At 37.9% G+C, this 25,690-nt stretch overlaps 1 protein-coding gene across 4 annotated transcripts in view; it reads right to left on the bottom strand.

Annotated features, from left to right (window-relative positions):
• EPS8 (EGFR pathway substrate 8, signaling adaptor) overlaps positions 1 to 25,690 on the bottom strand; it is a 148,756-nt gene that overhangs the window by 5,153 nt on the left and 117,913 nt on the right. For 3 of the 4 annotated variants that reach the window (XM_087814775.1, XM_087814776.1, XM_016197430.2), the window contains 4 exons: positions 20,552 to 20,685; positions 15,858 to 15,966; positions 14,841 to 14,984; positions 5,731 to 5,959 (listed from right to left, as the gene is read on the bottom strand). In XM_087814775.1, the coding sequence (XP_087670901.1) occupies positions 5,731 to 5,959; positions 14,841 to 14,984; positions 15,858 to 15,966; positions 20,552 to 20,685 (616 nt within the window). The remainder of the gene's footprint in view (positions 1 to 5,730; positions 5,960 to 14,840; positions 14,985 to 15,857; positions 15,967 to 20,551; positions 20,686 to 25,690) is intronic. The other variant, XM_087814777.1, reaches the window with a different exon arrangement.

The raw sequence follows: 25,690 nt of genomic DNA, 5'->3' as shown, positions 1-25,690 counted from the left end.
AATTGCCCACTTTTACACATTTAATACTTTCTTTCTCTGCAAACCTCCAACACCTTTTACTTGATCCTCAACCTAAACTGATAATCTCACTTTCCTAATTTCTGAAAAATAAAAAGTTAGAAGAGAGTCTCCAAAGTCCCCTAGCAGCTGCCTTCCTGCCTTCCTCTGACACTAGAGATGAACCATTTCCATACCGCCAAGGCCAGCCCCTCTACACGTGCAGGAGACCCCAGGTCCTCTATTTAAATACTCGGACGGTAATGTTTCTGCTTATCCTGTGTTATCAATTTTCCTCTTTTACTGAATCATTTCATCAGCACACAAACATGCTATTATTTTATTATTTCTCTCACCTTTAAATAAGCCCTTTCTGGACCCCATGCTCCCTCCCAGCTCCTGCCCATTTCTTTGCTCCCCGTTTAGCAAAACTCTCTGAAAAGCTGTCAATAGGAGCTGACTCCAAGTTCCGTTCTCCAATTTTCTCTGACATCCGTTGCAATTAGGCCTTTGGCCCCTTCCTCCACTAGTTTATTTGGCTAAACTCCAATGGTGAATTCCCAGTCCTTGTCTCATTTAATCTACCGGAATCATTTGAAGAAGGTGATCCCCCCGAAACACCTCTGTGGCCTTCAGGACTCCCCTCTCCTGCTTTCCCTCCTGTCTCCCGGGCCTCTCCTTCTCAGTGCCTTTTCTGATTATTCTCATCTCCCCGCTAAGTCACCAGTGCTCCAGGGCACAATCCTGGGACCTCTTCTCTGTTGCACTCACTCCACCGTGACCACTGTGACTAGTCTCATGGCTTTAAATGCCACTGAAAAGCTAACAGCTACCACGATAATCTGTCCAGTCCAGGCTGTTCCTCGGGACTTTGGATCCATATAGCCAACTGTCTACTTGATGGATTGATTTACGTGTGTATAGATATCTTGAATATAATGTGTCCATATCTAGACTGCTTCTTCCTGAAGCCTGCTTTTATCCTAGACTTCCCAACTCAGTTAATGATAATTCTATTTTCCAGTTCCTGTGGCAAAATACCATGGAGCTATGCTGAGTCCCCTTTGTCTCCGATAACATCCAATCCATCAGCACATCCTGTTAATCCTAACATCAACTATACCGCAGATCCAACCACTCTGCTCTCTTTCTTTCTGTGACCAGCTTGGCCTCAGCCACCAGCCTGCTCACAGGTCTCCCTGCTTCTCTCCAACCCCCCCCTTCATTCTTTCAATACAATCGCTGAAATGATCCTTTTTGGCCTGGTGGGGTACAGGGTAGAGGGGGCAAATCATCTGTAATACTTTCAACAATAAAGATAATCTTTAAAAAAAATGTAAATCAGACATTGTGACTGTTGTACAAACCTTCCCACGCGATCCAAATTACTCCCAGGAAAAGGCCTCAATGACCTCCAACCCCACTGCTCTCCTCCCGGCCCCCCTCTCGCTCACAGTGGCTTCCGGGCTCTTCCAGTGTAAGAGCTCTCCCTGGAAGGCCCCTTCCCCCACGCGCCCCCTCCTTTAGATTCCCGTTAACACTGCAACCTCCTCCCCAACAGCACTCCCTAGCCATAGGCTTTATAATTCTCCAGACCACTTAGCACCTTCTAATTTCAATGTCAGCTTATTTATTCATCTATCTCCTTTCATTCAAATAGATGCCTGAGGTGAAAACAGTTTTGCCTGTTCTGTTTGCACTATCTGGGCCAGTGTAGGATTCAATACATAACCACTGAATGAATGAATGAATGAGGCACTCTGCTGCTGTTTTCACTAAGAGACTTTGAAAAACATTATTACCAAAGCCCTGAAATAATAAGATAAAACGGATGCCGAAAAAGGAGAAATAAATGAGGTGTCAAAATCACATTGCTAATTAGTAGCAGAATTTAGCTAGAACTGGTTTTTCTGACTGACTCAAAGCCTTTTTATGACCAAAGTCATTGAAATTACCTTTGATTGACTTACGTGCTATATCTCTCCCCTACTTATTTTATGTTTAAGGAAAGGATGCATATATGAACATATCTTTATGAGAAAAATGGGGAAGAAATAAACGTATGGGAAGGGGACTGATATATCTGTATTTTAAAAATACACACACACACACACACACACACACACGTGCACAGATACATTATTTGCATATCATCTTCAAGGATTAGGCACAAAGACCTGATATAGGAACCCACTTAACTACTTAACTTGGCGTGTGGCAAGGACCGGGTCACTAAGGGAGCTTTCTGTGACCATTATACTATGATCCCCCCCTTCCCCCCTTCCCCAGGGAATGTTTTAGAAAGCGTTAGGTGGCCCCTGGAAATAAGTGCAAGTGTGAAAAACTCATGCAGTGTTAGTTCAGTCTAATTTTTTTTAATGCTTCAAGGATTTAGGAAACTTTTTGAAGAAGTCATCAAAAGAAAATAGGAGAAAGGAAGAGAGGGGGGAGGGAGGGAGGGAGGGAGGGAGTATGGGAGGGTGAGGAGAGTGACGGGACCATTACTGACGGTCACGTGTAAGTAATACACTGCATGCGTTTCACTTTTAAATTACTACATCATGCTGCCATACAGCATTTGAGCACATCTCAAAGGAATGAAAAAGAAAAATCATCACTACACCAAAAGATTTATTTCGGTGTCTACTGCCTCAGCCACTGCGCGACCATCGCCGTGCGCGGCGCGATCGCCTGCCTTGGGGGGACAAACGCCTCGCGACGCCCCCGGCCTCTGGTTTCCACCGCGATGCTCTGGTACACAACGACAAACCGGACTAACTTTACACCTCTGTCTAAAATGACACTTCTGATTACAAAAGATTAAACTCAAATAATAAGGTCTAACATTTCAAAGGAATGGAAGAAATGCAAAACAACTAAAGCACCGATATCTTCAAAAGGAGAGGAAAACCTTTTTGAATCCTGCGACAGATCCATCTGAAAGCTCTGCTTCTTGCTACTTGTTACATTTTAAAAACAGCCACCTTGGCTTTTTTTCCTTGGTCATGGCTATTTGGTAACTTTTTTATGAGTGAGCATTCACTTGACACCTCCTTCCATTTTCTTTTTATCGCAAGACTAGGCAGTAAGCAGAGAATACAGGTAGCATAATTGGCATATTTTGAGACAACTCTGGCTATCAATAAACAAAGGTGTCTATCTGGTTCTAAAAGGCTGCTGAGAAGCCCCAACATTCATACAGAAAGTAAAATGTTCTCCAAAAGTGCTCAAGCTAACCCAAAATACTTGTTTTATATACCAAAATCCCTCTTTTACTCATGAAAAACAGCCTTGAAAATGATGAGTCACAATTACCAGGAGAGTTTTCTATCTTTAAAGTATTCTAAGTATGCCTCTTTCCCATTAAGTTATTCTTAGTTTCTGAGACTAGGACAAAGAACACACTGTCCCAGCCCACAGACTGTCCAAATGGAGACTGGGTGCCTATGACCTCTGATCCTAGGCCTGGAGAGACAGTGTCAAAGATTACTGTGCTGACGTAGCCAAAGGGGGAAATGTTATAAACTTGTGGCAAACATGAAGAAAGGGCAATAATTGCTAACAGGAAATTTTGTTTCCATAGGGAAATCAGTAAAAACATTTATAGAACTTTCTCATCACAAAACTATGTCTTTAGTGTCTTTGAAAAAATATAAACATCTTAAAAAAATACACACACAAAAATTTAGTAGCATATACTTATACACATTTACACACATTCATACACACAGAAACAGTGGTTTTTGCTGCAGAGTTCATTGTTTTTCCAAAGCTTCATTTTTCCATTAGTTTTTTTGGTAAGGTCAGTTCAGAGGGAAGGGAAGTGGGGTGGAAAGAGATTAACGAAACAACTTATATGCATCTATGCATAACCTATGGACACAGACAGTAGTGTGGGGAAGGCTGGGGGGGGGAGTGGGGTAGAGGGGTCAAGGGGTGAAAAAATGGGACATCTGTAATACTTTCAACAATAAAGATAAATTTTAAAAAATCCATATCAAATAAAGAGGACAGTAGGAAAAAACCCCACACAATATAGATAAGAAGGTGATTTTTAAATTGGCTCACCCCTCAGGGGAGAGAGTAATGTATAAAATAGGCTTAGACTTCATGCATTTAACCAGAATTTCTAGAACAATTAAATAGAAGTAGTTTTAGTTGTTCTCTTTCTTTCTTAATTTATCAAAAATGACCACAAATGAATAGTTAGATGTGGCTGGGATTTACTGAGGTGAGAAAAACAGTAGGATAACATGGGAAAGATTCAATCATGCAGTTTTGAACTTGAATCTTAAGTATTAAATCTTAGCTATAAAGTTAATAGTTCAATACATGTATCAGGATGTCAGATGAGATTTTATATGAAGACAAACTTGGGAGTCATTCCTTTTCCATCAGTGGAGATGGTATGAAAAGAAAGGGAAATACATTGATCCTCTACAGTAAAAGTATGTGTATGGAGAAACGAACCCAGAACTGAGCCCTAGGAGAGGCCCTACTGAGAGAAGACTTCCTTTACACACATACACCCTTTATATACTTTTATCATAGTGCAGCTATAGTTTTCAAAAACTTTTAAGTATCAAGTATAGATAAAGCAAAGTAATTTTATAATACTTATAAAACATAATTTAAAGATTAAATGGACTAGCTATATACAATAAGGTAAAGCAAAATAAAAATGATCTTAGAATTAGTTACCTCAGTTTTCAAATTATCTACACTGCTGTTCCCAGAACTAACAAGGATAATCCAAAGTTGGCCATAGCGTCTTTTCTTTTTGTTTATTTAAATCTGTTTTTCATAGAAACTGTTCATGTGAAAAATCAAATTTAAAGTTATGAAAGACTAAAATTAAAATCTAAATCACATGAAATCTGAATTCAGAGATCAAATATGAAACTGCTATTGGCAGAATTATTATATTAAGTTAGTGTGTGTGTGTGTGTGTGTGTGTGTATGAGAATAGCAAATATGAGAAAAAGGAGCAGGGAAACTATGATGATGATACCTATGATGACATCAGCAAATATTTACTAACGCTTATGTGTCATATTGGTCAAAATCAATCAGGGCTTTCCAACCTCAGCACTGCTGACATTTTGGGCCAGATAATTCTGTCGGGGGTTGGGGGGTCCTGTTCATTGTAAGATATTGCTAAACCTCCCTGGATTCTACCTATTAGATGCCAGTAGCATCTACCCAACTGTGACCAAAACTCGTCTCCAGAAAAAACCAGACGTCCCTGGGGGAGGGGGGTAAAACCACCCGACTGAAAACAACTCATCTAAGTGCATTATAAGCATTATCTCACTGAATCTTCACAACTACCCTATGAAGTGGAAACCATTATTTCCCCCCATGGTTCAGATTCTGAAGTATAGAGGGTTATTAAATTGTTGAAGGTGACACAACCAGGAAGTGATGTGTCACTATGCACACTCAAGTATGTCTGGCTCCAGATCTTCATTCAACCACCAAAATTTGTTGGAATATATGTAGAAATATACCCACTGGAGAACAGAGAGAGCTTCCTGTTTCTCAGAATTACTTGGAAGATAAAAAAAGGGGTGAAAATCTTTGTAATCTATCAATTATCATGCAAGTATAAAGGACTATTATTTATATTTAATAATATTTAGTACCAGTAAAACCAATAAATAATATTTTACTTAGCAGTGCCTTTAATCTGCAAAATGAAGTGTGCATTTTCTGCCTCCCTGGGAAACTTACGGTCCACAGGAAGCTGTTTGTGTCTCTGGCTATCTCGCACAAAACTGCCACCACTGTCACTGGAGCTGCTGTTCTGACGGGTAACATTTGCAGGGACCTTTGACACAGGGACAGATGCTGGTGCTGGAGTAGTCGGTGGAAGGGGGACAGGAACAGGAGCTGGTGTTGGAGGAGGTGATGGAGCAGAGGGAGGATCAGTGGGTTTTGGACCATACTCCATCCTTTGTTTCTATAAAAAGACAAACAATTAATTTGAAATTGTAAAAACATAAACCTAGCCTAGGAAAACAAATTATAATTTGACAGGACATTTTTGGCTATTTATTTGTAAACTTACTTGCATTCCATAGCAAATCTATGGATGTATGTGTACACACACGCATCCACACACATCTCCAATCCTATATGATATAATAATCATTAAAAATCATCTTTTAAATCCTTTACATAATTGTTAAAAATCAAAATGTAAATTAAGGAGTCAAAAGAATATACCAAGAGGAAATAGTAGTGTTAATAACAGTAACAAATGTCAAGAAAACTAAATTTGAACTTGGAATCACACACATCAGGGTAGGTCAAAAGATTTCTGATTATTTATAAGTTCCATTAATAAAAACTTCTAATTGCACTGGAAGTCTAAATATCAATAACATAAAGCATTACTTATTTCATATTTTAAATGTATGTTATATTAAAAAATGTTTAATTTTGTTTATAACTAATTTGTTAAGAAGAGGGGCAATATTTCAGTATATAAAGGACTTTGCTTTAAAGTAAACAAGTAATTTTAAAATGCTGTTAATTTATTCAAGTAATAACCCTTTATGCCATCATCTTAATGCTAATTTATTACAATTAGATAATTTCCTTGTTAAAATGAGAATGCTGTGGATGAATAGCGATGAGGGTAATGGTATATATTTAACTAAACAATGACGACTGAAACTCAAAAACATATGCTAGAAAAAAGGCCATGTGGGGATTTGGATTAAAAAGGTGGATGTGATAGGATACACAATAACTTTCAGTAACTTGTAAATCATTATAGGCTATAAGACAGTATTTATGTGTATTCCTCTTAAACCACACACAATAGTTAAAACTTTAAGCAAAATAATTTTAACTAATAAAAAATTGCATTAAAACAAGTTCCAAATTCTCAAAAGGCACTTTTTTTTTTTTGGCAGAGTCAAAGAAACAGAGCAATGGATTTATAATTTGTGTCAAGTCTAGATACCGCACTCACACAGCTTTAGTTTTTCTAAATTCAGGATTAGCAGATAAAATGCATAAAGCAGGCCTTTTGGTAATCTGGCCCTTTGGTTAGAAAAGTACTATTTACTTTTAATTTCTAAATTGGCCCAAATATAAGGTAACGGTGATTTTAAAAGAGGCCTCCCCAATTTCCACAGAGATCAAAACCATAAAAATACACACCACACACAAATCTCACCTTTAATTAAATCATTACTCAAAAAACAACACACCAACCATCATCATAGTCGCCTTCACAGCAAATGAGTAACACCTGTGGAAACCAGCGTGGGCGGGATCCTGGCTCTTTGCTGTTGTCTCTTTAAAAGCTACGACTCACCAGTAAGTGGGTGGAGAAGGTGGGAAGGGTATAAAGCAAAGATTAAAGCAGAATTGAGAGGTGTTTAGAATGCTGCTAGATACTGGAAGGAGGAGAGAGAGAGGTAGAAAGGAAGGGAAGGAACAGGGGGTTGAGATTCATGGAGCAAGCCACGGAGTTAGATGGAAGATCAAGGCCTAGAAACATTTCTAATATATTAAATAAAAGAGTTTATTTTAATATGATGATTATTCCCCACAAAACAACGTTCCTTTATTTGGGCCAATAAAATCTTTAAAGCAATCCAAATACAGCAAACATCACCAAAATTTAATAATACTTAGCACACACCAAAGTCATCTGATTAAAACATATGCAATGTTCCCTTGACAGGAGTGTCCTTTGCACATAATTACATGAAGGGTTAGTGAATTCTCACAATAGGATTTCAAAAATGTCAGAGTTCAAATCGCTGTTTTTAAAGCTTAGACAAACAAAAAAATGCTATTAGTTCTGCATTCCATGATATGATTCATATTTTCTGCTTTCATAAAAACAAGGACAGCTAGAGTTTTGCTATCCATCAAATAATACTGTGAAAAACTGAATACACTGTGTGTTACTGTCACAACCAAGCCTGGAGACAGGCTCGCCAGATCTTGTGCCTTATTTCTTCCTCTCATTGCTATATAATGCAACTTCATCAGTATAACCTGCCAGAATCACAGGCCTAAATATTATATATATGTGTAGATTTGATCAACATACAGAGAAACTGTATGGAAATTTTTCATAAATCATGCCAGACATTTTATTTACTTGCATATTTTCCCCTTTTCTGGACTCTCTCTTCCTGCCTCAAGCTTCCAACCCCTGAAATGAAAAGGGCCAAACGTGTCTTCCTCAAATCATGATACCCTCTCCTGAAATGGCAGGCAAGTCAGCTTTTCTTTGGAAACTGACTTGACATTCTTGGTGTGGAGGAAAGAGGCTCAGTACTGACCCTCGGGCGCACTTTGCTATGGGCCCTCACTGTCTTCTCCACTCCCCTTTACCTGTCATCCAATGCACTGCTCTTCCATTCTGGGTTTCTTGGCTAGTTTTGGTTGGAGGTAGAAAGCTGATGACTTACCCTCAACTGATGGAAAGTTTTGGAGGAGAGAACTGCCCCCAGCTTTCTTCTCCTGAACCAAGGACACTGAAACTTCAAAGCTAAAAAACAAATCTTGACCAATTCCTCCCAGTTTGCCCAGGAATTTCTCAGTATTAGCACCGAAAGGCCTATATCCCTACACACCCTGCAGTTATGAGCAAACTGGGATGACTGGTCACCTTGGTGTTGACCTGTTTTTACACCATAACTGTCGCTTCCCAACTCTTGCCTTTTATCTCCCACACACATATTTAAAGTTCTGTTTAATATAAAATCTGTCTCTCCTCTTTCTCTGAAATAAGTCAGAATTACTAGACTCCATGGAAAATTTACGTTCCTATTGATAATTAAGTCAGAATGAGTCACTATTCTTCATGCACTAAAGCTCAGTAGGAACTCTCCAGGATTAAAGCAAGTTATTTGGAGATAAGCTCCTGATTCATGCAAGACACTGCTTCATGGGGGAAATTATGCAAGCAAGCCCAACAAAGCCATTAAAACTGAACTGTTCTTAAGAATTTAACCTACACAGCTTTCTTCTAAATTTGGTCTCTTTGGAACTCTACGGTGAAAACTAGGCACAGCTGGAACATTTGGAGGGTGTTAAGTCCAAAGATGGAATCCAAAAAATTATATTAACAAGAAGTGCCATGAGGGAGCGAATGTGGGTTACCTCAGACAGCTCACCGAGTAATTGCTATTAGGAAAGGAGAGCAAATCACATCACAGGAAAACGTTAACATGGGAGATAGGACTAAAATAATATCAATCATACTTCACATCAAATACTGGAAAATGTTAGCAAATTAGTTCGTGACAGAAAATTACCTGCCCACAAGTCAATCAGCGAAGGAGCTTGTAAATATACAATTAATTTCCACCACTCTTATCTAGCCAGGGAAAACTAATTATACAGACTCATACGACAGTATAAACAATCTAGAGTATTTCAGTAACTATTTGTGTATTAAAGTATTATGTTTCTAAAATATTAAGGTATAGGTTTGTCTTATTCTCGCAGTTTATAAAGAATTTAAGACTAATTCTTCTGTAAAGCGGATTTTACAAAAGGAAGTATATATCTATGTTTTAGTGAGCTTTGGTTTTGAACTTGTAAGCAGTCTAAACAGGAAATTTTATAATTCTGCGCATGTGTATGTTGGGCAATAATTTATATACACACATATAATATAGAGAGGATTTGTGAAAATGTCTACATGTAAGGCAAAATAAGAAGTAACCAGCCTTGTCTATAAACCATACCTCTAATTAGTAGATGACTAGAGTGCTCTGAGCTGAATTTAAAACATTTTTAAAAAACTGAGTATTACCAGTTAGTGTGCTGGAATGAATATGAAGCAACCATTTCACTAAAATGGTTGCTCTCTGACCAGCAGTATCTGAATGTCTGGACTGAGTTTGAAAAAGAGCATTCAGAGAATCATAACATGAAATTAGTAGAGCTAGTGGTTTAGTAGGTATCAGGAGAAAATATTTCCACTTTTAATTTAGGGCTATTTATACATGTATATAGAAAATAACAAACTTTTATATCCAAACCAGATTGTGGAGATAGTGAGACCTGCCCCCTTCCATTTCACAACTAAGCAAATGGAGCACAGAAAAATAAAACGCTTTCTCTAAAGTCACACAGCTAGTTAGTGGCAGAACCGGGACTAGAATCCTTGTCTACCAAAGTCCTGTGGGGCTTTTCCCGCAGGACCATGATCTCTCTCGCTCAGAAACAGAGAAGACAGGACCATTACTATTGAATTCATAGGAAAGTAATGGCTAGACATTTGTAATTATTTGTATCTTGACAGAGTCAGAATATCCATAATAATAATAAGCACATAGACTTAATAATTAATAGTAAATGTAAGAACTCTTTAATGAAGCCCTTGAGTATATCAGAAATAATAGAGGGGGAGGTTGGTTTCTGCTCTTGGCATACAGCATGAGGACCTATATGAGCAAAAGGGTAATTCTAGCAGATGAACAGTCACAGAGCTAGAGATCTGGGAATCAAGTCAAAAGAAATATGGCAAACTTTATGTCGCAGGTAGATTTCAGGTGGGACAAAGCCCACTGGATGTCCATCTGCTGCACAGCGAAACTACTACTACAAAGCCCCGCAATGCTCTACAACACAGTGAAAATCAAAAGATACGTCATTTATCTTCACTTCTGGGTAATCTCTCATAAGCACTGACTTTCTTCTCCCTGTGGTTTCATTCAATCTTTTTCTATGTTCCATATCTTTCATAAATTCTTTATTACTTCCCTCCCTTTTATTTTCAAAACTTCGCTGAAGCCATGGGGAAAACACATTAGGTGGGAACGGCTATCTTTGCAGAGTTGTTAAAAATCACTCCAAAGGTGAGGATTTTAACTAGGCTGGTTCTCAGGGACATCAGGTGGCAGTTCAACACCTATTCACGACTGGTGCTGGGTACTAGCATCCCTGCCATGAGGAGACAGTCTCTAACCCAAAGTGTGAGCAATAGGCAAGGGCTGCACTGAGTCTCTCCCCCGGGAAGCTGCCATTGTTTATATAAATTGTACTCTTCTTTACAGGAAGGCAACCAAGGGAAAGGAAGAGTCACAACTGCGCATTCCCCAAACACTGGGTGACTTGTAGATGCTCCATGGAAATAGTTTACATCTAATTCCTTTATTCCCACCATTCACAAAATGTCGACACTCTCAGTGAATTCTACAACTTGGATTATTTTCCTAAATTATAAAAAAATTAAAGATTTAAAATCCAAAAAATAGATGCATAAGGCAAAAATCCAATTCCAAGGATGGTAACTGATCAGGTCAGCTTTTATCACAGTACAGCGAATGGTAAAGCTATTCTTAGAAAATATCCCTTTAAGCACTCACACAGCAAAAACTATGTGTCTACCCAAAATGAGATGTCAATCTTTTCTAAAACTATTTTCCCAAACTGGCTGAGTACATCACAGCCTGGGCTGTCGGAGCACCCTGCAGTCCTGGGTCCCAAACCTGGCTTCACACAGCTGGGGAGCTGTGGGCAAGTTACTTCTCTGTGCCTTAGTTTCCTCAGATGTTACATGTGCCTACTTCTTAAGGCTGTGGTGGGGAAAATGAATTGGCATTTGTGAAGTGCTTACACCATGCCAGGCACACAGCACAAGCACTGCTCACTGGCATCGTCTACCCTGGAGTATCCCTGCAGCACAGCAAGGAATACAAAATGTCTTTTGTAAGAAGTCCCTTTCAATTTCTTCAAAATGCTGATATCCTTGGAAGGGAGAGACAAGGGAAAGTGTGTGGGCCATTTCTGAGGAGAGCAAGGGCCACTGCTCCTCACGCACAATCACAGAGGGAGGGCAGCAGGCTTCTGTGCGGGAGCTGCTCAGTGCTGGGCTGTCTTCCTTTCCATCAAGTGCAAGATGCCAGCCTTCAATAAGTATTTGTGGCATAAATGAGTGAGAAGATGAATATGACACAGAATTGCTTTTGATTTGTTTGTAAGCCAGTGGAGTTCTCTAAGGTTAGGTGTTAGGATCACTGGAATCTACATAAATCTCTATTGTCAATCTGAAGTGAGCTGCAGGATTTTTTGCCAGGTAGTTTAGATAAAGGTATCTGGTAACGCTGTTGTAGAGATGTAAAATGACTGACGTACATTTCCAAGGACGCTCTTTTCTTTTCCATCTTACTCTATCTAATCAGTGTGTGTGTGTGTGTGCGTGCGTGCGTGACATAGGCTTTCAGAATAGAAATACTTTCACAGTAGTATTTATGTCAGATAGCAGAGGACAATTGACAAGCTGGTTTATTAAAATTTTACAAAATTCTGGTAGGTTTTGTTGGGTTCAGTCCCAAAATTTTCAGGAGGTGATTAAAAAAATAGATTGTTTTTAATACCGGGCCCTCAACCAACACACACACACACACACACACACACACACACACACACACACCCACCCCCCCCCCCACCCCCACCACCACATTCAGAGTTGCATCCAGAAATTTTCAGAAGACAGTCAGATAGTGTTAAAAAATTTAAAAGGCAGCAGCCCAAACAGGCAATCCCCACAGTTTCTATTTATCTAAAGTAGCAAAACAAACTCCTCAAACTTGTGAGCACTTAAAAAACTTCTTGGTTGTGCCAAAGTTGACAAAAATATAAGATGAGGCTCTGTTCAAAAAAGGAGGGACAGATTTTATGTTCTCATAAAGTACTCTCTCTACCTAAAATATGTATTTATAGTTTTGGTTCAGTTTTAGACAGAATCAACCTTTTAAACAGAAAAGTCAACTATGGCTCAAGCCAGGAATCAAAACTGAAGAAAAAGAGAATCTAAACAGTAAACAGGAAAAGGTAAGAGAGGTTAAACTCCTTAGGAAATATCAGGATCAGAGGAATACTTACAATTCACATTATTTGCAAGTTTTCGTTATTATGTCGAAGTTTGCCCATTCCTAGCAACTACGCGCACAAATAAAAATAAACTTGGATAATTCTTTTTAACACCTAAAATATAAACTTGTGGCTTCTGTTCACATATAGCAACTAGGGATATCCTTGTGAATAGTGTCTTTACTAGTCCATCATTAGTTAAAAATTAAAAATAGTCCATAGAGTTCAAAGGGGGTAGGCTCTATCACTGTCTCTGGCGTGCATTTCAAGCATTCACTCTTTAACACTGATTAAGGAATTCAGTCAAAACCTCTTTAAGGAAAGAACATGAAGAACGAGCATTTATAACCCAGACAGAAATCTCAATCATGTCAGGTAACCACACTTCAAAATTGGAGAAGTAAGAACTTAGGAAAGAAAAAGGTGTTAAAACCAAGTTAGAAAATTCACGTCAAAATCCACCCAGGATGGAGTAGACCATACCTTGAATAACTCGAACTCCTTCTTTGGCATCAACAGCTAATGACAAATAATGAATATAAAATAAGGACGTAATATATACGTGCATCAGGCCAGCCAAGACACAAACACAGCAAACAGAATTCCCACTGCCATGTCTTTCAGTCATCAAATATAAATTGAACACTAATTCTCTTTTAAACGTTTGTTTGATTCTTGGACTCTAATAAGGCCAAGTGTCAGTCTGGATAAGTGCAGGACCTCACTAGACTCCACTGCCATGAGGAGCTAGAAGTTCTTTTTTTTTTTTTTTTTTAAATATATCTTTATTGATTTCAGAGAGAGGAAAGGAGAGGGACAGAGAGAGATAGAAACATCAATGATGAGAGAGTCATTGATTGAGCCCACAACCCAGGCATGTGCCCTGACCGGGAATCGAACCCCGATCGCCTGGATCCTAGGTCGACGCTCAACCACTGAGCCACGCCTGGCCAGGCGAGCTAGAAGTTCTTAAATGAAGGTCATGGCAGCACATGAGCACAATTCTAGGTTTGGCCTTTTTTGTATTTCACTAAGCCTAGGCATGAAAATTAACTATTTCATGGCATAGTCTATATAGCTTCTACTCAAATTTATGACATTATCATGTGGAGAGATATGATCTTTTGCTCAAGATTCTGAAAATTAAAAGAATTCTTCCTGGGGACATGAGAGAGAAGCCACCATAGGCTCAGAGGCTACACATGGAACAGTCTATCCATTCTGCCTGTTTGACAGATCTGACTCTAGAGATCCTGTCAGGCCAAACACCCAGATACTTGAGTAGCAAGTGAATTCAGATGTTAGGGTGAATGGATAACCAGGAACACTTGTATTCTGCAAATGTGACATAGGACTCGAGAATTTTTCAATGATCAAGAAGAGAAAGCCTGACCCATGCAACCTATATCATAAGGACATTTTAATCTTAAAATCAAGGAGGAAAAGTGAATAAATATTCAGGTGGAGGTTGAGACAAGTGCAAGTTGAAGGTTGGTCAGTGGCAGAACATTTAAGAGAATGAACTGGTGAAGATGAACTGCTGGATTGTCCAGCCACTGTCTCAGTAGCATCATCTAACAAGGCTGGTGAAGATGAACTGCTGGATTGTCCAGCCACTGTCTCAGTAGCATCATCTAACAAGAACAAGCCACTGAACAGAAGGGTTATGGGTAAGAGTGAAGAGGTGGAAATACTGCTTCTTCAAACATCAGAAACATTATAGAATGAAAAAAAAAATAGCATTCAGAGAAATAGTCATTTACTGGTGAAAGTTTTGAGCAATACCCTCAAGATTTAAACCATAAAACATATGTATAATTCTCTTTATGTCTCTCACCACTGCCCCCAAAATAGCCTAAAATAAAATTGTACATATTTTACAACCAATTAAGTCTCAAAGTGATTAACACACAAAAAGTATTTAAATCCGGTGAATGAATTTTAAAATTTGTTATAGTTAAATTTTGCTCAAAAATGATAATTACCTGTATGGTATGTGTGTATGGCGGATCAGCACGCCCTAATCCAGATTCTGTAGGTCTCACAATATCCAAAATGTTATTTGGCACAAATCCAGATTCTCCACTTGCATTTCGAACTTTCCACCACTGCTTCCTATCATCAAGGATCTGTCATTAGGCAAGAAAATAAAGACGTCATTTCTGTACCAATACCAATCTACAAAGGAAGTTCAATTTTTACCCCAACATCAAGAAACTTTTTTAACTTCTAATAAGTTGACTTAACATAACCATGTTGTGGGATGAATGATTCCTAGGAATTACACTATTACAGTTATAATATAGAACAGGTATGGGACCACTATCAGGAATCTATCCGAGGCCTATATTACCTCTCAAAAATGTGTATTTGCATCCTATCTGCAGTACTTATACATAACTAAGATGACACGGTTGGAAAGGTCTACACGTTGTCTCCATCCTTGGACTAGAAAGGAAAAGTATGAAAACCTTGTTTGGTTTTTTGTTTGGTTTATACAAAAACTGCTATGATTATCCCACATTACAATTTAAAAAGGTGAATACTCAGTTGTAAACTAAGAAGAGACTTGGGAGTCATGAAAGATTATTCCCATAACCATTAGTTCAGTTGGTGCTGGTCATACTTGTGCCAGGTACTAGGACAGGAAGGACAATGTTCTCTCTTATTAAAATACTATAGTACATCTACATGTGAACTGATAACCAGCCTTGATCCAAAATGAATAGCGCCCAGGAGGAGAAAGAGGGCAAAGCCAGCCAAGAAACCCAACCCCCATCCCCCCAAAACAAACAAATGGACCAACAGCAAACAGGTCAAGTACCTTTCCCTCCTACATAGATTCAGGTATCTGTAATAAGCTCCACCCTTGGTCAAGTAAAAGAATACAGAAAAATAAGTTCTGGACCTCAACATTTCTTTGAGAAAGGTTTAGTTACATACCAAAAGAGGAAGATAATAAACCCCCTTTATTAGAGTATATAAAGGTAAAATTCTACTACCTCTAAAATATCATCCTTTAGAACTGACAGTTCACTGTGGTTCCTTGCCACAAAGTCATACTTGGATTTGGCATATTTCTTGGGTTGTGTTGTATGTTGATCATAATTTCTATAAAAAGAATGAAACAAGTTTATTCTGCTGGCTCTTCCTAAAGGCTGAACAGAAGTAAAACACTAAGGCAAGGCAAGTCCCGCCAGGAAACATTCTGATCAATTGTTCTGACAGTAGTTTAGTTTTATTATATTCTATAGAATAAAAAATTAAAACAAACTTTGGACTTCTTACTACTAAAATGAACAAACTATGGCTAGGGCAAAAGCAAGTAATGGAAACTCACAAAGCTAGCTGGTACTAAGCCAAATCTAGAAAGCAAGTCTATGGATTCTTTAACCATTAAATATACATTCTGGGTACTCCTTTGTTAGTTAGCTTCTCTACCATGAAAGAATTAGGCTAAAGATCAATGTTAGCATTTTGCATAAAATTAAAGGAAGCTGAAGATAATTTCCATAGTGGTAACTTAAATTATATATTGATTTCATTAATTTAAGCAGTATGTTCAATTTATTAACCAAATATATATTTAAAAATTATGACTATCAATTTTTATTTTCCTTTATTTTTTACTTTTTAGTGAGAGAGGGGGAGGGAGTGAGAGAGAAACATTGATGTGAAAGTGAGACCTTGATCAGCCCACAGCTTGGGCATGTGCCCTGCCCGGGAATCGAACCGGCAACCTTTGGGTGCACAGGATGATGCCCAACCAACTGACCCACGCTGGCCAGGGCAAACTGTCAAGTTTTAGGGAAGTTTAATCCAGTTATCTAAATTTCAAGGGAAGAGATGGACTAAGTACAAACCAATAACACTTCCTAATTAATTAGTTCATTATAAACTTATTTTAATAGGAAGAGCATGTCCAAGAGTTCTGTATGTAAAAAATAAAAAACTTTCTTAAAAAACCAAATACTTCTTTTATCATTAGCTTACCATTAATAGGTTTAACAACATAATTAAAATACTTTTATATATAATACAGTAAAACCTGATATATATCAACAATGAACTAATATTATTTCTTCATTTTAATAATAAAATAACTTTAACAGGTTTAAATTAGTTTTACTCCCTAATCTCCTCCATTCCATTCCCACATTTCCTGACACATGTCCGCAAGATGAAAAGAGAAAGGGCCTAAACATGGTTCACCATCCTTCTCCTATGCACGTGGCCCCTCTGCTGCTGCCCCCACCGTCCTCGGCAATAATGAGTCACAGCAGACCTGCAAGACAGCTGTGGACACAACGTATCCTGTCCCCACAGGCCAATGGCTCTTCTTGGATAGTAGCTCCAGGACAAGAGGGTCAGGGACAAAGAGGAAGATGCACTGTAAGATACACTACCTAATGGCCATTCTTGGTATAGTTTTAAAAAGTGAGAAAATGTGAACCTATGGCCAAATAATTATTATACATTATTAACAATAAAAATTCTAAACTGTGTTCCATGGATTTCCCAGCCCTATCTCTAGTTTATATGCTCATATCCTATTAAGATTTCATTGCGGGGGGAGGGGGGAATAAAAGAGATTCAATCACTCCAAAACTTACAAAAACAGTAATTTCGGTTTTTATCTTTCCTCCCTCATGTTCTTCTCTCCAACGGTCTGGAAAATAATCACTACTAATAATGAAGAGTTGAGTTTCATAACGAAGGGAAGGATAACGCTCTGCCACCATGCACCTGAATTGGTGGGTTAAAGAGAAAAAGGCTGCCCGGCCGGGCGTGGCTCAGCGGTTGAGCGTCGGCCTAGGATCCAGGCGATTGGGGTTCGATTCCCGGTCAGGGCACATGCCCAGGTTGCGGGCTCGATCAATGACTCTCTCATCATTGATGTTTCTATCTCTCTCTCTCCCTCTCCTTTCCTCTCTCTGAAATCAATAAAGATATATTTTAAAAAACAGAGAAAAAGGCTGCATATCTTTGAAGACTTTGCTATCTTGCATGCCTCAGAAGTGACTGCCCAGCACGCACCTATAAAGAACTTTAGAATTTACAGATCTTCAGTTTCTTGCTTTCTATAGATTAAACCTGGACATCACACTGATTGCAGCTATCAACCTGAAAATCACACCTTGTAATTTTTCAGATGTACCCAAGTTTCTTAAAAGATCTAGAATGCATAAAAATTATATGGTCTCTGTTTCTGATTTGGAGTAATAGATAGACACTTAATGTAGAATAGACATGGAAAAAGCAATGACCTGAGACTTCTCTAAAACACTACCTGCTTTTGAATGGCAGTAAACCATAACCCCTCAAAGGTGAGGGGCTCTAAATTCAACAGGTGATTTCTCTAGTGACACAGTAATTTCACTGGAGAGTGAATATACTTCATGCGGTATTTACTGCATTCCTGTCCTGGCATATAACAGAGTTTAAGATTAATAATTATTACTATAAAAACAAATTCCAAACCTCTTTGTATTTCATATCAGAGGAGAACTTTCAGTTTTTGCAATAATGATAACAAATTTTCTTAGCAACACAGATAATCAATGATCCAGGTGTCTGTCAACCATCCAGCTCCTTTTATAACAGTTCAGCTCAGAGATGGGCTCCATAAAGACAACTGAGTTATACAATCTACCCACCACTCAACGTATTTTTTAAAAATTCTTTCTCTGGCTAAATGTTGGTAACTCTAAGACGTATACACTTGACTATCTTTTCATGGTATTTCCATCAATAAATTCCATTTAAATTACTTATTCATCAAAGGTTACTAAAATAAACCTTATGAAATTCACCATAGTATTCTCTAAATGAGGTACAAATATATAATAATCTTTAAAAATAATGTCCCTTACATCATCTGTCGTATCCTATATAAAGTTCCATGAGATAAATATTTTTGAGGAACAGCCTGGAACCTCAAAGACACATTAGAAATTCAATCACAATGTGAACCTATACTTCAGAAATTTTAATTGTCATCCTCTCTTTTAACTTCTTAATTTATTTTATTTTGTTATTTAATTGTAATATTACCTTAAGTGCATACAATTTAAGTGAGCTGCCTGAATATATTTTGGAAATAGATGGGGTACAGAGATATAACTAAATCAATAAGTCAAAGGTAAATTCCCCTGATATTCTATCAAGATCAAGGTAAATGTTTAAGACTTTATGGAAGCTGCCCAAATAAATGGTAGTCTTTCCATCAGTAATGCTGCAGGCCTTACAGATTTGTGGGTGAGGACAGAGGGGTAGTGACTGAAATGTTAGATATACTATCACATATTCATTCAGTCATTTAATAATCAATCAAATAAGTCTACAAACACATTGAGTGGCTACAATGTGCTAGATGTGGTCTTAAAATGGAACATAATAAAAGTTTTCTAGTATTAATAGGTAATACAACTCCACACACATGAAAAATGTTCTGAAGTTGTTTTCTAGTTACCTAGCTGTGAAAAACCATCCTAATTCATTGGAGTTATGAAACAAAAAAGGTAAGAATCACTAATCTGAAATAACTTTTCAATTACTGACAACTAAGATAGAAAAAAAGAAAGAATAAAATATGAAGACGAGTGATATTAGTCAAGAAGAATTTCAATGAAATAATTTTTAAACTTCAAAACTGATTTTCATGTATATCTACTAAAATTGAACCTAAAATTAGAAAGTATTTCACATGTTGGCATTTTCAAAATGTATTATTCATTGCTGACTTTTCTTTGTACTCAATTAGAATAATACCTGTATAATTTCCACGACATTTTAGTTAAGTACTAACTCTGTCATCATTCCTGACAGAATTCCATATTCTTTAGATTCTATTAATAAAAGCGCATACTGAAAAATAAAGAAACAAACAAACAAACAAATAAAGGGCATGCAGCACTTGTGGTGAGAGAGGCTTTGAGGCAGGAAAGTACTAGAAAAAGTTCTCTCCCCACTTCATCTGAACTATCATTTTCCCGTAACCTTGTTACCATATTTCACCTTTCCTTTGTCTTATGTATACAGGTTGGCCTCTAGGTCAACCTCACTTGCATTGGATGGAAAACAAGATTGAAAAAGTGAACTTATTCCAATTCCTCTATTTCTCCCCCATTTCAATTTCCCATTTCTGTCTACGTTAAATTTTTTAAGAGAGAAAATATGGGAAAATTAATGAAATGTAAAACTGGAAAGTGAGAATAAAATATAGTAAGATGAAAGGGCAAAAAATGGCAAATAAGGCATTGACTTCATTTAAATATTTAGTTTATCTTTAGTTTAAATATTTCTGTCTAAAGGAAGGTTGGTTTGTTTTTGTTGGAGGAGAGGAAAGATGAAAATTATTTCCTTTAAAAGATACAGAGCTGGAAAAATCCTTAGAGACCATCTGGTACAAACTAGCGGAGAATTTCAAAACTACTCTTTCTTCTTGACTCACAGATTTTGTCAGAAGCATCTTTTTAAGAAGGGAAAGTCATCCCAAGGCAACTGCACTAAGTTAGAATTATAGACTAGAGGCTCTGTTCATCAAAGCCAGCTCTATAAAGGAACAGCTGAAACTTTACCAAGTGATTGACAGATGGAAAGTTTAAAGCAGAAAACAATGCAGACACTGGCACTCTATTTGCACTAAATCAGACAGTTATCCACAACTCTCCAAATAATGCCCATGGAACATTACCTATCTACATGGCGATTAGGAGTTGGCTTAAAAGCAGCAGCAGCTTCCCCTTGGTCCGCGTGGGGCCCTCTTGTGTAAATGTTGTTGAATGCATACCCCTCAGGTGGAGGTGGATACTCTGACACACTGGGCTGCTGAAAGACAGGAGGAGAGATTGAAGAACCACCAACATTAATGAAGTGAGTGAGCACTGACGTCAATCAGTAACAACACCCCGCTATGCTGTGATCAGTTTCATTTTCAAGTGAATGACCATTAAGTTAATAAATTATTAAATGGGGTAGATACATTTTGTCCAAGACCTACTTATAATAAGAAAAGTAATTAGGGCAAAGGCTGAATCTTAAATCTGGAAATATCCGGGTAGAAAAACAATACAGGCATAACTCGGATATACTGCAGGTTTGGTTCCAGACCACAACAATAAAGCCAGCATCACAACGAAGCAAGTAGTGATATTTTTGCTGGTAAAGGGTCTGGCCTTCCATTTGTAAGAAATGTAACATCTGTGAAGAGCAATAAAGCGAGCCACAATAAAATGAGGTATGCCTATAAATTCTTTCCTCGGGAATTTCAGTAAAAGGTGATTTTAGTATTAGGCAGACTTTAACAGCTTGCATAAAATAGAAGTGGTTTAAAAACAACAAAACCCTTAACCCTTGCTTTCTGTTTATGAAACAGTCCTTTACCACTCTGTAAAAGTAAATATTGTCACATGAAAATCATCTGAACTCTGTGCATTAAAATTATACCACCCTCTCATTTTTTCTTCTATTTTTCAATGTACACTGACACTATTTTTTTTTTTTTTAATGGCAGCACTGTTATCAAATTTACCGTTAAGGACAACACAAAAAAAGTGGAAACGCATTGATTTTAACAAAGTCTGCAAGGAGACAATGCTGGAGTCACTTCCTTTCACAGTTAACACAACTCGGACATGGGCTTACTGGGCTAACCAAGAGGGGAGCTGAGGTCTGTGGTCTCACTGAGCAGCATGGTTCTAAAGGTATGGGGGAAAACAAAGAAAACAATTCATCTAAAGATATTGTACTGTGACCTTACATAAAATGAAGTATAGGGGGCCGGATGCATGATAGACCCTGAAGCACTGGCATTCCTTGGCTATTTCAATTGTTTATGTATTCACTGGGGCAAAATATTTGAAATTCAGAATGTTTTAGAAAATTATTGGACACATTTACATTTACTATAGTTATTTCTAATGACAAGGTTGGCAGGAGTAGGGCTGAGTTTATTCACAGACAAAGAAGATGAGGTGTCTCCATGGACTAGTGCTGATGTTGAAATACCCCCATTATATTACTCCTACGGCCTAAACCAGGATACTGCACTTAACACACAAAAATAAACAATTCTCACCATTTAATTGCCTTAGCAAACCATCAACAGAGTGAAAATGCGAACTATGAAATGGGAGAAAATATTTTAAAATCATATATCTGATAGGAGTTAATATCCAAAATATATAAAGAACTCATACAACTCAATAGCAAAAAACCACAAATAATCCAATTAAAAAATGGGTGGAAGAACTGAATACACATTTTCCAAATAAGTCATACAAATAGTCAACAGGTACATGAAAAGGCACTTAGCATCACTAATCATCAGGGAAATGCAAATCAAAACCACAATGAGGTACCACTTTATACCTCTTAGGATGATTATTATCAAAAAGGCAAATGATAAAGTGTTGAGGAAGATGTAGAGACAAGGAAACTCTTGTGCTATTGGTGGGAATGTAAATTGGTATAGTCATTATGGAAAATAATATGGAGGTTTCTCAAAAAGTAAAAATAAAACTACTATATGATTTAGCAGTCCCACTACTGGATATATTACTGAAGAAAATAAAATCAGGATCTTGAAGAGGTATCTGCACCCTGATGTTCATTTCAGCATTAGTCATAATAGCTGACACATGGAAACAGCCTAGATGTCCATCAACCCACAGATGAGTAGATATGGAAGATGTGGTATGTGTGTGGATATATGTGTGTGTGTGTGCTTGTGTACGTGTGTGTATACATATACGTGTGTGTGTACATATATATACATATATATATAACACAATGAAATATTACTCAGCCATGAGAAATAAGGAAATACTACCATTTGTGACAACATGGGTGAATGGACCTTGAGGGCATTATACTAAGAGAAATAAGCCAGACAGCAAAAGACAAATCTTGCATATCACTTACATGTGGAATCTTTAAAAAAAAGTCAAACCCATGGAAACAGTGGAAAAGTGGCTGCCAGTGGCTGGGGAAATAGGGAGAGGTTGGTGAAAGGGTATAAACTTTCTGCTATGAACTAATAGGTATAAGGATCTAATATAAAACAGGGTGACTATAATTTAAAACACTGTTGTATAATTAAAATTTGCTAAAAGAGTAGAACTTAAATGTTCTCAACAAGAACAAAGATAAATAAATATGTGAGGTAATGGATGCGTTAATGTGTCAATTAACTAGATGGGAGACGCCTTTCACTATATATCAAATCACTACAATACATTGTAGTGACACTTTATGTAAAGATACTGAAAATATGTTACAATCTTTTTGTCAATTATACCTCAAAAAGCTAAAAAATAAAATAAAAACAAATGGCTTAATTAATCCAGTTTATCATCTCCCTGGGAGAGAATAGTGGAACTAGAGGATTAGGCAATTTTTTATTAAAGGCTGTTATAAAGGGAGGAGTTCAAGAAACTGTTAGAATCGTCCACACCTTTTGCCCAGCTCGGAACATAACAGTGAAGTCAGCCAGTATGAGATCACTGGGTCCTGAGAGGGACTGGGAATGTTAGAAGCGGGGAGGAAATGATGCCAAGGGGCTCTGATGACCACAACAACCTTGAGTAGAACTGCTGCTGGTTCAGAGAAAGTAAAGGTGAGTGTGCCCCTGTGTTTGTACTCCACCTATGCCTTTTGATTCTAAACAAAACCTGAATCATCCAAGGCTTGTCCTGAATGTATTTATAATAGTAGAAATAAAGTATAATAAAATCTCTCTTCTGGGAAGATTGCATTTTTTATGTATTTTAAATCACCAGTACTTGGCTTCTTTTCCAACAAAATCTTAGGGTATACAATTTCCTACAATTTCCTAGAACTGTTAGCAGATGCCTTTAAGTTTATTTCTTTTAACCTCTGAATAAGTACTTAAGCCCATAAAATGAAAAATAATTTACAACAGGAAAATAATAACTCATTATAAGGAAAGATTCTCAATAATTCTTCTTTTAAAATTACTTACTTAGTGAGAGTAGACACCCTTTACACTGGAAGTCCCAAACACATTACCCTCTCTTTACACAAATTGAAAAAGAACTCACAAAAGTGAATTTCTGAGGCATAATTATAAAGTAGATATATTTTCTTATTTAAGATATGAAGACTGGCCTGGGCAGGCATGGCTCAGCAGTTGAGCATTGACCTAGGATCCAGGAGACCGTGGTTCGATTCCCGGTCAGGGCACATGCCTGGGTTGCGGGCTCCATCCCCAGTTGGGGGCATGCTGGAGGCAGCTGATCAATGACTCTCTCATCATTGATGTTTCTATCTCTCTTTCCCTATCTCTTCCTCTCTCTGAAATCAGTAAAGATTAAAAAAAAAGATATGAAGACTGTAAGCTAGAAATTTCTATAATTTGAAAATAGCCGTAACTATAGCAACAGCAAGTGTATCATAATTTCATGTCTGATTATATTTTTTCCTCTAAAAATGTTGCCCTCTATGAGAAAAAAATTCGTAGTGATGAGGTCTGAACTATGAAATTACAGATAGGAACATACGCCTGCCAACCAATGTCCAGAGCTATGAGGTCATCTTCTTAATCACTCAATTAGAGGGAAGGGCAGTTATGATGGAATCCATATACGGCCGGGGGGGGGGGGGGGGGGCAGTTACATTAGAAAAAAATTATTTTCAAAGCAGTATGTTTGCTTTATTTTTAAACTTTCAGAGTTCAACCAATCTTCTAAAATATTATGGTTATTGCCCAATGACACAACTTTAACAAATTAACTTACAAAATTTTCCTCTTTAAAAGTAAGGATTTATTCTGGTTAATTCATTCACTGATATCATATTTGCCACATTATAAACACCCACAGTAGTCCAAGAAAATTAATCTAAGAAAATAAATAAAGAAAATGAACAGGACTTCAAGGAGGATCTTGTTGTCATTTACTGTTTCTTCTTCAAACTGCACTTCATTCATCTAATTCCTCAGTATCCCATTCGGTTCTTGGTTCAGCACTAACCAATGTTTAATTTTCTTTTCTGATACAACAAGAAGAGTCATAGGAAAATCCTTTTTAAGGGATGCAAAGAGATAACATATCCAGTTGTAATATCTTAATTTGCTCCCCAAACAGGTTTACTCTGAAGCCTACTAAATACATAAAAGACAGAATAAATTTTTTCACCTCTTGAAGGTGTAATAATGTTATAAATGATCATTTGAAGCTGGGACTTCCTTCTAGCCAGGCTGACAGGACTCCAGAGGTTCAAAACTAGGCCAAAAAAAAGAAAGAAGAAAAAGAAAAGGAAGGAGAGGGAAGGGAGGGGAGGGGAGGGGAGGGGAGGGGAGGGGAGGGGAGGGGAGGGGAGGGGAGGGGAGGGGAGGGGAGGGGAGGGGAGGGGAGGGGAGGGGAGGGGAGGGGAGGGGAGGGGAGGGGAGGGGAGGGCAGGGGGAGGGAGGGAGGGAGGGAGGGAGGGAGGGAGGAAGGAAGGAAGGAAGGAAGGAAGGAAGGAAGGAAGGAAGGAAGGAAGGAAGGAAGGAAGGAAGGAAGGAGAAAGAAAGAAAGAGAGAGAGAGGGAGAAAGAAAGAAAGAAAGAAAGAAAGAAAGAAAGAAAGAAAGAGAAAGAAAGAAAGAAAGAAAGAAAGAAAGAAAGAAAGAAAGAAAGAAAGAAAGAAAGAAAGAAAGAAAGAAAGAAGAAGAGAGAGAGAGAGAGAGAGAGAGAGAGAGGGAGGGAGGGAGGGAGGGAGGGAAGGAAGGAAGGAAGGAAGGAAGGAAGGAAGGAAGGAAGGAAGGAAGGAAGGAAGGAAGGAAGGAAGGAAGGAAGGAAGGAAGGAAGGAAGGAAGGAAGGAAGGATTGGGGC

Source organism: Miniopterus natalensis, chromosome 2 (assembly GCF_054644295.1).
Source record: "Miniopterus natalensis isolate mMinNat1 chromosome 2, mMinNat1.hap1, whole genome shotgun sequence".
Taxonomy (NCBI): domain Eukaryota; kingdom Metazoa; phylum Chordata; class Mammalia; order Chiroptera; family Miniopteridae; genus Miniopterus; species Miniopterus natalensis.
Note: the sequence above shows the minus strand (reverse complement) of the source record. Positions and strands in the feature narration are given on the sequence as shown.